The 14,104-nt window shown below is 30.1% G+C and overlaps 1 protein-coding gene across 1 annotated transcript; it reads left to right on the forward strand.

The window, feature by feature from the left end:
* Nucleotides 1-1,863: 1,863 nt before the first annotated feature.
* LOC114368030 (glutaminyl-peptide cyclotransferase-like) lies at nt 1,864-12,836 on the forward strand. The gene is made up of 11 exons (XM_028325361.1): nt 1,864-2,097; nt 5,393-5,449; nt 6,897-6,932; nt 8,723-8,787; nt 9,733-9,796; nt 10,578-10,704; nt 10,861-10,958; nt 11,121-11,191; nt 11,480-11,510; nt 11,707-11,761; nt 12,432-12,836. The coding sequence occupies exons 1-11, from the start codon at nt 1,876-1,878 to the stop codon at nt 12,581-12,583; spliced, it is 978 nt and encodes a 325-aa protein (XP_028181162.1). The 5' UTR covers nt 1,864-1,875; the 3' UTR covers nt 12,584-12,836.
* The last annotated feature ends 1,268 nt before the right edge of the window (nt 12,837-14,104 follow it).

Here is a 14,104-nt window from a genome sequence, read left to right on the forward strand (position 1 = left end):
GGACTATTGTGTGAATTCTTTACATAAAGCATTAGGTTAGGACTATTGTGTGAATTCTTTACATAAAGCATTGTGGGGTGCAAAGTATTTTAACATTATTATGACGAAGATGATTGTTGGGAAGGAAGGAGGATTTTTAAAAACAAGTAATTAAAAAAATTATCTAACAGAGTCAGGATCCAGAAAAATTATTTAATAGGGATAAAAAATAATTCATAATATTTTCATAGAAAAAAATTATAAATTTTTACAAAATACATATTTTTATGACAAAAAATTCTAAAAGATTTAAGTTTTTATAAATTACAATCACCTTCACCACATATCAATTGTGAAATCCTTTATCTCTTATAACTTTTTACTTTTATTTTTAAAAAATAATTATCTTGTGGGAACAATAATGAGCAAGGTGAGCTTAAGACTAACAGTTTTATTATATGCATGGTGACGGGGAAGTTTAAATCATTACACACTAACAATTTAGATGATCTTGAATGTAATAATTTCTCGTGTTAAATGTGACCAGCAAGGCAGTTCGAGTATAATGAGCAAGATTAATGTTTTGTCCTCAAAATCTCTTCCACATCTTACCCGTCCATTATAATGGGTTTGACTTCGATTCGAATATTTTGAATAATATTTTGATTTAAATTTTATTGATGAAAACATGTCATTTAATTCAAAGATCTTATCGAAGATTATTAAATTTTTAAAGATTAATTAACCACAAAATTATTTAATAATCAATATATAAAGAGGAGTCGAGGGTTTAGGTCTGTTATTTACCATAATGAAAAAGATTACAACCTTCTTTTCCACTCATTTAATGCAATCCATTTTGTTAAGGTCGCCAAGATATTTCCAAAAATTCTCATAAAGACTGCAAAATATTTTTTAAAAATTCTCATAAAAGCTGCAAAATTTATTTCTAATAATACTCCCACCTGCTTTCTTTTATATGTAAAGATTTATCATATAGAATAATTAATGTGATTGTTATTTACCATAATGAAAAAGGATTGTCACGTCCTTTTCACTCATTTAATGCAATCCATTTTTTAAAGGCTTTCGAGATATTTATAGAATTGTCCACAAAAGCTGCAATTTTTTTTCCAAGAATGCCCAAAAAAACTGAAAAAATTATTTCCAATAATACCCCACCTACTTCTAATAAAGCAAACCCTCCAACACTAAAAAGAATAAGAAATAAAAGAATTATTAATATGATTGCTATCTTTTTAATGTGATCGGTATTTATCATGAAGGGTGGTGACACAAATTTTAGACATTTTTTTTTTAGTTTTTAAACTTTTAGTATTCTCTTTTAATAACTATCAACTACTTCCATGTTAGTTTTTTTTATTAGTCTTTTTTTTAACTTCTGAATTTTTTTCCTTTTCTTTTATTTTTATTTAAAATACGTAAAGAGGCACGAAGTCCTCTCTCACCTAGTCTACCATAGTGGAAATGATTGCACATTCTTTTTCACTCATTTAATGTAATCCATGTTTTTAAAGGCTGCCTAGATATTTTCAAAAATGCCCACAAAATCTGTAAAATTTATTTCTAATAATACCCCACCTACTTATATATATATATATATATATATATATATATATATATATATATATATATATATATATAAGTTAAAAACAGACACTCTTTGCCTTGTGCTTTAAGTGTCTTTTTTATTTGAATTAAATATAGTTGTAACAACTGTTAGGTTTAAAAACTATTATACAGTAATTACTTATGATTGTGGATTACTTTTAAAAATAGATAAAGATAAAAATATTGAAAAAAATAAAGAATTATAATAGCTTCACATATTTTTCCATGTGCTCCATTACAGTTACGTAATTAACTCTCCAACTCATGAACGTTGCATTAATATATTTTTCTCTCTCTCTCTCTCTCTCTCCCTCTGAACCCTCTCTCATGGCTGCTTCCAAGCTTTTTTCTGCTTCTCTCCTGGTCTCCATGGTCACCCTCTTGGTCCTTTCGTCGGACAAGTGCCTCGCGTTGCAATGCGGGGTTTCCTATGAGACAATCACCGTCGTCAATGAGTTTCCTCACGATCCACAAGCCTTCACTCAGGTCAACCTTTCTTCTTCCTTTTTTCGTTGTTTGAATTAAGGTAAAATCTGATTCGTCAAAGTGGTGATAACTTGTGTAGCTTTAGTCCCTTCCAGCTGGGGCTTTTGTATGCACAGTTTGGTTCTTTGAGAGAGATGAATTCAACTTGATAGGGTAAAGTTGTTAGTAAGTTAATACATTCTGAAACTAATTAATGTGTATAGATCGAAAGTTTTTGGTGACCAAAAACCAGCACATTAGAACCAAATTGAACATGATTGTCATCCTAGTAAATAGAGTTTATTAGAGTGCCTGTTTGGTTCCACATCCAACAGACAAAAATTAAATGCACGTACGTGACGTGAAAATCCGAAGCAAAAGCTAAGAATGTTTTCGTTGTATGTTTCACAAGTATATATTTCCAACAAGTTTTAAGTTTTTAAGAGTACGTTGAAAAGTTTGCTGTAAAAAAAGGAGTTTAAAGGCTTGTATTATCTTATTATTATGATAAACAAGTTTATTTTAGTCACTTCAAAATAACTTGAAGTTTAAGTGATTTTATTAATTTTTGCTTGCTAAAGAAACTTATTTTAAATACTTGTGGTATTTTTTCAAATCCTACATCAAGTAATATTTTTTAAATACTAGTTTTAATTTTTTATATTTTATATTTTATTCTTTTTTATCTTTAAAATATGCCTTAAATATATGGTTTTAGTCTCTTAAATTTGAGACACTTTAATTCTAGTCTTCAAATTAAAAATATGTTTTACTAGTTCTTCAATTTGTAAATTGCAGGTTTTCAGTTCACCAAAATTTGAGAGACTAATTAAAAGAACATAATTTTAGTTTATATGAAGTTAAGAAATTAAAAATAATATTTCACGAATTCGAGGAATTAAAAATAATAAATTTTTAATTGAGAGACAAAAATAAAATAAAAAAACTCAAATTGAGAAAATAGAAAAATGCAAGAAGTAACGTAAAGATACAAAAATGAACAACCAATAGAAAAATGACTTTGTTTGTTTTGACTTTTGATTTCACAGCCTTGTTTACCCTGGGAATGATTGAATAAGCTCTAGCTCAGTTAATAATATCTTCATATTATTATATTATTATACAGTGATAAATTGTTAACAATAAATAATTATTATTGTAGATAATTATTATTATTTCTTGGTTTCAATTATTGTAATTATCATTTATTATTCAGTTGTTATCTCCATCTATATGTGGAGTATGCTAGCTCCTTCATTGAATAAATCATATTCATTTATTCTCTCCATACTACTATATAATATCAGAAGTTTTAACTTAACAACAATCACATCGATCTTGTAAACCATGTCTTCCTCACCTAGATCCATCCAAGTTAATGACTCTCAATCAGTTGTAGTTCTAAATAATCATTCCTCTGCCAAACTAAATGGCACGAATTATCCTCCCTAGAAAGTCCAACTCAATGCCTTTCTAGTAGGCTTTGACCTAATTGGCTATGTTGACAGCACAAATCTGTGCCCAACCTCCAACCCTCATGGCTTCCAATATTGGAAGCGCTAGGATCAACTGATCCTTCATGCCATCGTCTCAGTCGTTGATCAAAATGTGATCACATTACTTGGGAATATCCAGACTTCCAAGTAGGCATGAGACACTCTCAGCAAAAGGTATGCCAGCAAGACCCATGCCATAATCATGTATATGAAAGAATGCTTCACTTGTTTCACGAAAGGCTCTCGATCCAAGACTGATTATCTCCATGGAATAAAATCTTTGACTGATGAATTAGCCATCACCAATGATCCACTGGACGATGTAGACCTTGTCATTCACACCTTAAATGGGCTAAGTGCTGAGTACAAGGAGGTTTCTACAGCTCTTCACACTCATGAAAAACCGATTGACTTTGAAGAGCTTCATGATCTTTTCTTGACTTTGAGAGTTATCTCAAGAGGGATGACAACAACAATGATACCTCATTTGTTGCCATTGCTCATGCAATACACAAGGGTAAGCAACCTTACCACAAAAGTCCTATAATGCAAATCATGGATCATCCTTCAACCGATCCACCTCTCCCAACTCCTCAAAAAAGGTGTTTTGTCAATACTCTAACAAACCTGTCCATACAACCAATGTGTGTTGGAAGCTTCATGGATATCTCTAAAGAAATCCAGAACCCTCCGCACATCATGCTTGCACAATGACTCAACATGTGCCCACTGATTGGATCGTGGATTCTGGTGCTATTCATCATATCAACAATGATCTAGATAATCTCCACATCACAAATTCATACCATGGCCAAGATAAACTCATTGTAGGAGATGGTATTGCTCTTCCCATAGCACATATTGATAACACAATTTTACACACTCACCACGTCTTTTTTGTGACAATGTTGGTGCAACTTATCTATGTGCAAACCATGTGCTTCACTAGCATATGAAGCATATATCTCATGACTATCATTTTGTTCACGAACAAGTCCAAGTAGGTCGACTTCAAGTGTCACATGTGTCAGCAAAAGATCAATCGACAGACATTATAACAAAACCGTTGGTTGCTACACATTTTTAGGTGCTAACAACCAAGATGAAGGTCATAAATGGTGATTTCATCTTGTGAGAGCGTATTGGATAAGCTCTAACTTAGTCTGATAATAATGTCTTCCTATTATTATGCAACATTGGATAAGCAGCTCTAGCTTAGTTTGTTAATAATATCTTCCTATTATTATAGAATGATAAATTGTTATCAATAGATAATTATTATTGTTAGTTTAACCGTAGATAATTATTATTGTTCCCAGTTTTAATTATTGTAATTGTCATTTATCATTCAATTATAATCTATCTGTATATGAAGTACGCTACTTCATTGAATAAATCAGATTCATTCATCCTTTCTATATTATTGTTTTTATTTTTCTTCTTCCTCTTATCAACAAAAGAGTTTTATTTTATTTGTAGTTATTTTTTAATATTTTTTATATTATACTAGTTATTTTATCAATCTATTTTTCATGATTCTAATTTTTATTTGTTTATTTATTTATCTTTTTTGGTTGTTTTGTTTTACTTTTTGCAAGACCGAGATGTGCCAGTGAGTGGACAGATAATTTTGATGTTATGCTATGTACTTGATGGTTAATGGTTAATGTAAAATAAATATTCAGGAGTGATTGTAGATTTTGGCTTTTGGAATGACTTAAAGATAAAAAAAAAATAAACATTCTAAAAAAAATGCAAGAAGTAACTTATAGATGCATAAATCAACAACAAAAATGACTTTGTTTCTGTTTTGATTTCAGGGCCTTCTTTATACTGGAAATGACACCTTATTTGAGTCAACTGGACTTTATGGGGAGGTAATATTGATCATGTTTTCCTACATTGCATTTTCTTTTGTTTTTTTTTTTTTTTTACCTTATTTAATTACCTTTTTGCCTTACATTAATTTTTCCTTTTCACAGTAGTAGTGGGATGAGAAACTGTATTATTGAATATTGAATCAGTCACGACATCATTTATCTCAATTTGTTCATTTTGTTTATAAAATGATTATAAAATGTAGTTGAGGGTTATTCTTGGTAGTTATGCATGGGTTTCTTGCTGTTGGGACAAGAGTAAAGATCCTCTTTGTTTACGGGAAATTTTCAGTGTACAAGAGAAAAAGACACATATTTCTTGTAATGTATGTGTCTTTTAATTTCACTCCTATAAAGTATGTGTCCATCTCTTTTATACTGAAAATTTCCAGTAATTAATGGAGAGAGTCCCAATCCTTAGGACAAGGCTTTGCACATCTGATCCTCCCTATACCCTACAAATACGTACAATGATAGGAGACTTGTGCAGTGCCACCCTTTAATGGTCATAAGATTTGGTTGGGAATGAATAATGCTGTTATACATACACATATTTCAATATTTTCATTTATTTATAATAACTTCACGTGTTAAAAAATAGGATAATAATAATTTTTTTTTTATTTTGTGTTATAAAACAATGAAAAATATTCGATAATTTTGCTTATAATATTTAAAACCATTTTTAAGGTTTAAATAATTTTAATATTATTTAAAAACAAAAATTATTTTTATAAATTTTTGTTTAATGATCAAATATTTTAATTAAAAATAAAAATAATCTAATAATCAATTAAAATAAATAATTTGACAAAAAAACATAATTTTAAATTTCATAATAACAATTTTCTATTTGATTGTCGTGTGCGTGCGAAAGTGATAAAATTGGGGAAGAGTTTTCCAATTAAAGACAAAAAGGTAAGAAAAAATTTCAAATAAGTTAGAGAGGTTAAAATTGAGAAAACAAAAAAAACTAATAACTTATGAGTTATCTTATTTTTATACATTACTCGAAGTTGATTATACAAATAATTTGTAAGTAATTAAAATAAATTTCTATACCAAACAAATAAATCAGATCATTTATAAGTGTTTAGCTTTTCAATTAGCTTATAAGCTTCAACTAAATGTCTTTAGTGAGGTACTCAAGGAGCTTATATAGCTTATAAGCTAGTTATTTAGTATTTAATATTTCTTATTTATAAATCAATTAAAATGGAAATCCAAAAGTTCCTATAAGGTCAAATCCTTTGTCTGGGATAAGACCAGTACACTTACTGGTTTATGAAAGTGTTTTCGAGCTTCTAAATATTGTAAAATTTATTCTATAAAACACGATTAGGTTTATTTTCTTATTACATTCTAATCTTGGTATTCCTAGACATACAATGAATAATGTTTTTATGTGAAATATTGGATTTAACCTTTCAATTATTTGTTGTTTCAGTCATCTGTCCGTAAAGTTGCTCTTTGTACTGGGAAGGTACACATAACTCATTTCTTGAACTCTTCCATATACTGATATACATGTTCTAATTCTCAGTTCATTTTGGATTTAAAAGTGTATTGTGCCTTTGACATAACAAAAGAATAATGATAATAAAAATACATACATGCCTTTCTCATAAAGAAAGGAACTTTATTTGATGTTTCAATTAGTATAAAAATATTTTAGTTTCATTAAGTTTTTCATACTTGGAATATAGATGATTTTTAGATTATTATCTAACATTTATTTTTTTTAGTCAAATACTTGAAAAATTTTCAATTTCATTTTATTACCTTTTGTTAGTTGTCTTTGGTTAAGAAATGACGTGGCAGACGGAGTGTCACATCATCATATCTTATCACAGACACCTCATTTTCACATCATCACCTTCAATGACATGACACTGACGTGTTAATGATTGGGTGTGTTGACGTGACACTCTGTCTGTCACGTCATCACTTAACGGAAGACAATTAACGGAAGGTAGTGAAATGCAACTAAATTTTTTTTCAGGTATTTGACAAAAAATAAATTTTTAGGTAATAATCTGAAAACGATTTTTGCTGGTATGAAAAACTTATTTAAGCCAATTTGAAAAACAATTGTTTAGTTAACAAATGATAAGGAGAAGTTTCATCAAAGTAAATAATTTAATTTCAGATAAAATGATAAATGATAGATTTTATTATTTTATTCAAAATAAAAATAAAAATGATAGTTGTAAATTTAAGTTATGTTTAAAAGAAAATCTTATAAGTCAATAAGAAAAAATCGTTTCTCAAATACTTTTATTTGATTAAATATTTGTAAACTTGTAAAAAAAAACTAAAAATTAATTAAAATAACTTGATGAATATATATGTAATTTACTTTTATATAGACTTAAGAAACTTTATCCTATTTATTTTTTAAGATAATTCCTTATTCTAAATAAAAAATACATTAAATTAATAAGATATTTTTTATTTGTAGGAATAAAAAATAGTATTTAAAATTTACAATAATTCACCTATTAATTTATCATGTTTAATCAACTGAACTAAATTAATAATATAGTATTAAAGGTGAAATTAAAGAGATAAGATACGTACATTTAATATATGGACAAAGTCAAAAGAGAACCCAACAAGATCAAATGGTGTAATATATTTTGGGTCGAGAGAATAGTGATGAAAAAGTGATAGAAAACATAACATGTTACATATGTATATTGGTTATAGACCGCAAAACACAAATTATATATGATTTAAATAAGTTTTTCATGTCATATATTAAATAAGTTTTTTATACATGAAAAATAAATCGTTTTCATATTACTATCTAAAAGTTCATTTTTTTTTGTCAAACACCTACCTAAATTTTTTTTTCAATAGTTTCATTTTACTATTTGCTATTAGTTGTCTTTCGTTAAGTGATGACATGACAAATGAAGTGACACATCATCACACCCGATCATTGACATGTCAATGCCACATAATTGAGAGTGATGACGTGTCTATGACAAGACGTGATGACGCAACACTTTGTCTGTCACATCATCACTTAACGGAAGACGACTAATGACAGATAGTAAACTGAAACTGAAATTTTTTCCAGATACTTAATTGAAAAAAATGAATGTTAGGTAGTAATATGAAAATGACCTATATTACAAGTATGAAAAAATTAATAAAATCAAATATTTTTTATTGTCCATATCAATCTGACATGCTTATTATGTTTGATTGATTCTTGGACAGTGTTGAAGTTAATGTAAATTTTGTAATTATTTGTGCCACATGCAGGTTGACATTATTCACAAGATGGATGATTCTTATTTTGGGGAAGGTTTAACTCTCCTCAATAGCAGGTGTGAAAGGCAAATTACGTTGCATTTGGTCTTACTTTTTTTGTTGCTTGCTAAACTTAAAACAATGGTTCTATTGCCAATGTATGAGGAGATGGAATAGAAAGGGAAAAATGTCCACATTTTTTAAGAAAGACAGGACTTTGTCATTAATCGTTTGACATATATTTCGTTATTCTACCTTCTAAGTAGCTTCAATAAAAACACAAAATAAAAGCAACGGTACAATTTCTATAAAACCGCTTGGAAATTGAGATCTTTTTGGAGCTACCTATTGAATTGTGTTGAAACTAAGGGTTTAAAACACAATTTTTTTATTGCTTGCTAGTTGCTACTAAATGTCAAAAGCTGATCACATTCCCATTAGCACTGGGCCTTGCAGGAGTAATATACAACGTGGTTGTGCTGTGCTTTCATGTTGTTTGATTTTGTTATGATAATCCTCCCTCCGTCCCAAAATAACTAATGTTTAAGTTTTTTTTCATATAGACCAATAAAGCTAGCATCCCAAGAGAATTAACATTTATTAACAGACAATTTACTAAAACATCCCTGTTCTCTCTCTGAATTGTAATAAATGTAATATTAAATCTTCCAAAACAACATTATTTATTACATGACAAAATTATAATAAATGTTTCAACATCTTATATATTGAAAAATGAGAACATCGGTCGATTTGAAATTTTTTTTCAAAGGTTAAAATTACAGTCGTTCTGGATGAAGGGAGTACTTAAATAATTGATTTTGTCGTTCTGCAGTGTTACAATTTTATCCCATTGCTTCTGGATGTTGCAGGGGATGTTTACTTTATTTCTACTAAGAAAAATAATGTATTCTTATTGGCTTAAACACTCGTGATTAAGACATTAATCATTAAGTTATTTTCACGCTGACATTTGATGTTTGGATTTATTCTAATACATTTTTCCGTTGCACTTTATGTAGGCTCTTCCAAGTAACTTGGTTGCGGACAAATGGTTTCATATATGACCCAAAACATTTAAGCCAAGTTTGTTGCTTTACCTTCCCACTCGTTTAATCTTTTGTCTTTGTCATGGTTTGAGTGATTTGTACTGATTTGATTCAACGAGATTTGCAATATGTCTTTTGACTCTTTTCTACTTTGTGTAATTATATAAATATATTCTCCTAAAGTTTATAGTAAAATCTATTAATCTTATATTTTTTTTCATTTTAATTTTTAATTTTATTGATAACTTAAACTAGAGGTCGAGCCCTGGCGTGGCTCAGCAATAAAGTTGCGCCATGGTGTCCTGTTTGTCATAGGTTGAAATCTAAAAATAGTCTCTTGACATATGCAAGGATAAAACAATGATCCTCCCCCATACCTTCGCATAGCGAGGAGTTAGTTTTTAATATCTTAAAACTAATCTGCATCTTGGCAGCTACAACTTTAAGATTTTTTAAACATTGATGCTAGAAGTTAAAAGTTCAATTGCATGGTAGTGTAAGTGATTTCAGTTGATATATCTGATTAAAAATTAGAGGTAGACAATGTATGTTATAACTTGGAGGATTCCTGTCATTTAAACAAGTTGAATGTTCATAAAAGCTGGTTGTATGTAATGTCAGCACTAGCAGTGTGTTATATTACTATATATGGTCCCCATGGTAGTGTTTACATGGAATGGTTTTGCAAACATCAATCTTGTTTTTATTGTTTCATACTTTTTCCTGAGATGTCATCAGTGATGTGAGGTGAAATCCCCAAAGTGCCTGTTAACATAGCCACCTAGATCTCAAACAGCTTACTTTTAGAATTTCTGTAGATTGGGACATTTAATCATGATATGAATGATGGTTGGGGTCTGGCAACTGATGGAAAAGTCTTGTTTGGAAGTGATGGCAGTTCAACATTGTATCAAATGATTCAAACTGATCCTCAGACATTTAAAGGTTTGCCAATTGCCTGTCAATGAAGTTCCATTCCTTTCCTTTCACCATTTTTTCCCAAACTTTTTTGGGTCCAGTTTTCTAACTTGACAATACTTTGTTTAGTTAATGTGTATGCCTTGCATTTTAGTGGAATTTACATTGCCCTATTTTCTGTAGCTGTATCAAAACAAGTTGTCTACTATAAGGGTCATGAAGTACACAATCTCAATGAATTGGAATACATAAATGGTGAAGTTTGGGCAAATGTTTTACCGGTATGCCTCTGTGTGATTACTGATTAACTATGATTTCTGTTAGAGAAAATATATCTCTTTCCCTTAAATTCTAATTTTAGCCATGTATGGATGTATGATGTCTTTGGTCCAAGGTTCTCTGTTTGGCTAGATTTTCATTGAGGTTGATATTTCTTTGTGTAGACTGACTGCATTGTAAGAATCTCTCCGAGTGATGGCAGTGTTCTTGGATGGATTCTCCTCCAAGATTTAAAGTAATGCTTTTGTTTATGTTAATGATATAATAAATGAAGTAAATCCCAAGTTGGTTCTCAAAGATTAGCAAACATCAACTTGGTCCTTGATGATTTTCAGTCATCATGACATCAGTTTTGTGCTACTAAACGGTGACTTTTAGATTATTTTGATGCCAACAAATTTATCATTCAAGGACCACATTGATTAATAATCTTTTGAAGACCAAATTGAGGATTTACTCTATATTTATTATTTAGTACATTTGTCCATTTTTGTTAATGTTACATTTAATCTATCATACGCAGGAAAGAACTTGTTGAAGCAGGGGCGATTAGTGTAAGGACCCTGAACCTTTTGATATCTAGAGATAAGATTAGTGTATATATGTTGCATTTTTATGTGCTGCTATAATTTAAAAACAGGGACATATACAAACAAAATGCTTTAAACTTTGAACCATCACTCATTCCTGTTTCGAGATAAGTCATTAAAAGTTTTTGTCACACTTATGTGTTGATCTTTTATATTTTAGGAAGATAATATTTTGAATGGGATAGCATGGGATGGTGAGCAAAAGCGTATCTTCGGTAAGTCCCGGTCTTCTAATTTTTTAAATTGTCAATTTTCAATTTGTTATTCAATCATATATTATTTCCTTTTCACTCATCTGAGACCTTTTCTTTTGTAAGTTGTAATTAGGCATGATATTTGGTTATAATAATTAATAAAGGTCAGAATGGAAGTGATTTGACTGTAGAATCCAACAAATATTAGTGTGTTTGAATTTTCAGTTAAAAATGTTTCAAACCATCATTTTGTAGTAACCAATTGAAAGAGAAATGTCATCATCACTTTCATTTAAACCTATCTTTTGCTACCAGCTGAAATTTATGCGGGTTCTTTTTTATTTTTAAGTCTTAAATATATAACTGTAATCTCTCTATCTTTTGTCAAATCCACATTTTGGTCATCCTATCTTAAAATAGTGATATGTATAAGATTACAAAGTTCAACAAATCTATATTATATTTAAAAGAAATTCTCAACATTTTTACCATGCAAACTACAACCTTTGTCATGTGAATTTTAACTGTGATATTTAACCGGAGCTATCACATACTTTTTTTTAATTGTAACAGTATTACATCTAGGAATTCCCTAATAAGCATCAATAAAGTGAAAGATAATGTTTTTGCTTTTTCTCTTTTTTCCATTTACAACTCAAATAAGTTTATGGAACATATGTCTTGCTTGCAGTGACTGGAAAACTGTGGCCAAAGCTGTATGAAATCAAGGTTTCACCAATAAAGGAACCAATTGAAGAAGGGACCATTGAGCAACTTTGCTTGCCTGAGCCTTATGTACCTCCATCGAACCTTGTGCTGGCTGACCCAGCCCAAAGGGAATGAGGTGAAGCTAAATAGGAAATTATGGGCACGAGTATAGACTCAAAAAGAAAGTCCAAGACACCTTACTATAGTTGAAGGACTTTATCTTATATTGGGTTTAGAATAAATGTCATTAGATCTTTTTTCTTGTTTTCCTAAAATTGTGATGTTGATGCATGGATGGCTCTCGTTCATTTGCTTGAAGCCCTTCGGGATATTTAATCGTTTTGTCATTAAGATTCAACAATGAAAGTTTTGAATTTTTGTGTGTTTATTTTATTTTACTCCCCTTTCCTCTTGCCCTAAAACTGGACTAAACCACATCAACATGAAACTTTTTTTTTCGACTGAATAATACTTATCTCATCTCATTAATCATCAAATTCTCCACACAAAGTATTGCATGATAAAAAAACATAGAGACTAAGATGAAATAGGGCCAACCTTACTGATTGATAAGCAATTCCATTAGCTTGTCTTTTTACAAATCCTAACTCAAAGGATGAAGTTTGACTCATTAATTCCTTACATTCATTAACTAAGTTTCCTCCCTCTGAGATGTCAATCGGTGGGATCTGATACTATCAACCACAAGCTTACAATCAGTTTAAAAAATAATGTTACTTAGTTTCATATCTACAGCTTACTTCAAACCTACCAAGAGACTCCAAGCTTCCCCTTCATAGACTTGCATACATTGCTCCCTCCATGTTGTTCTGGCCACCATAAGATGTCCTTGGTCATCCCTGATTATCATCCCCACACCTGTTTTGTTTTGATAATCAAAGAAACTTCCATCAATATTACACTTCCAGAATCCCACAGCTGGTTTTTGCCATTGCATATGCTTATTCTATAGAGTTTCAAGTCAAAAGATAAGGTGCATCCACATTGAGAATTGAATTTTTATCACTAAGGTTTAGGTGGCTTAAATGCAAAGTGGAAGATTGCATTTTACTAAATGAACTTTAGTTGAATTGATGCATTGGAAGTTGTTTTTTGTTTCGATTTTCAAGAGAGCTTATTTATTATAGTTGGTGACGATCTTCACTGTAAATAGAGAACAAAATTAGTGGAGAAACACAACACATGAAGAGAGAGTGTGTGAGAAGAGAGATTGTGAAACAAAGTCACTTTGTTGAGAGAAAAGTGTCTTTGTGTGAGAGGATTATCATTTCTTGTAACCATTGAGTGAGATACTTAGGTTTGTAGAGTAATACACTATTTGAGGTGGGTTACAATCTTGTAATCATTTTTGTGATAGTGAAATACTTTGAGTTGGTTCTGTGGATGTAGACAAGAGGTGTCGAACCACGTTAAATTCTTGCGTTTGTTATTAGTTTTCCTATAATATAATCTTTATTGTGTTCTCACGATCTTTTGTGAGATAGATAACTTTATTTGTGGGAGCGTTGATTACCCAACAGATTCATTTTGTTCCCTGCTAGAGGCATAGATCCCTTTGAGTTGACATTTTTTCAGCTTTTGTAAAATTCATCACTTCTCATCACTAATTGATCCGAGAACTAGATTTTATTCTAG

This window comes from Glycine soja, chromosome 9 (genome assembly GCF_004193775.1).
Source record: "Glycine soja cultivar W05 chromosome 9, ASM419377v2, whole genome shotgun sequence".
NCBI classification, from domain to species: domain Eukaryota; kingdom Viridiplantae; phylum Streptophyta; class Magnoliopsida; order Fabales; family Fabaceae; genus Glycine; species Glycine soja.

Coding starts and splice junctions, on each gene's coding strand:
- LOC114368030 (XM_028325361.1), top strand. CDS start 1,876: ATGAACGTTGCATTAATATATTTTTCTCTCTCTCTCTCTCTCTCTCCC. Junction 10,959..11,120: donor TTTGGGCAAATGTTTTACCG/GTATGCCTCTGT, acceptor TTCTTTGTGTAG/ACTGACTGCATTGTAAGAAT. Junction 11,762..12,431: donor TGAGCAAAAGCGTATCTTCG/GTAAGTCCCGGT, acceptor TCTTGCTTGCAG/TGACTGGAAAACTGTGGCCA.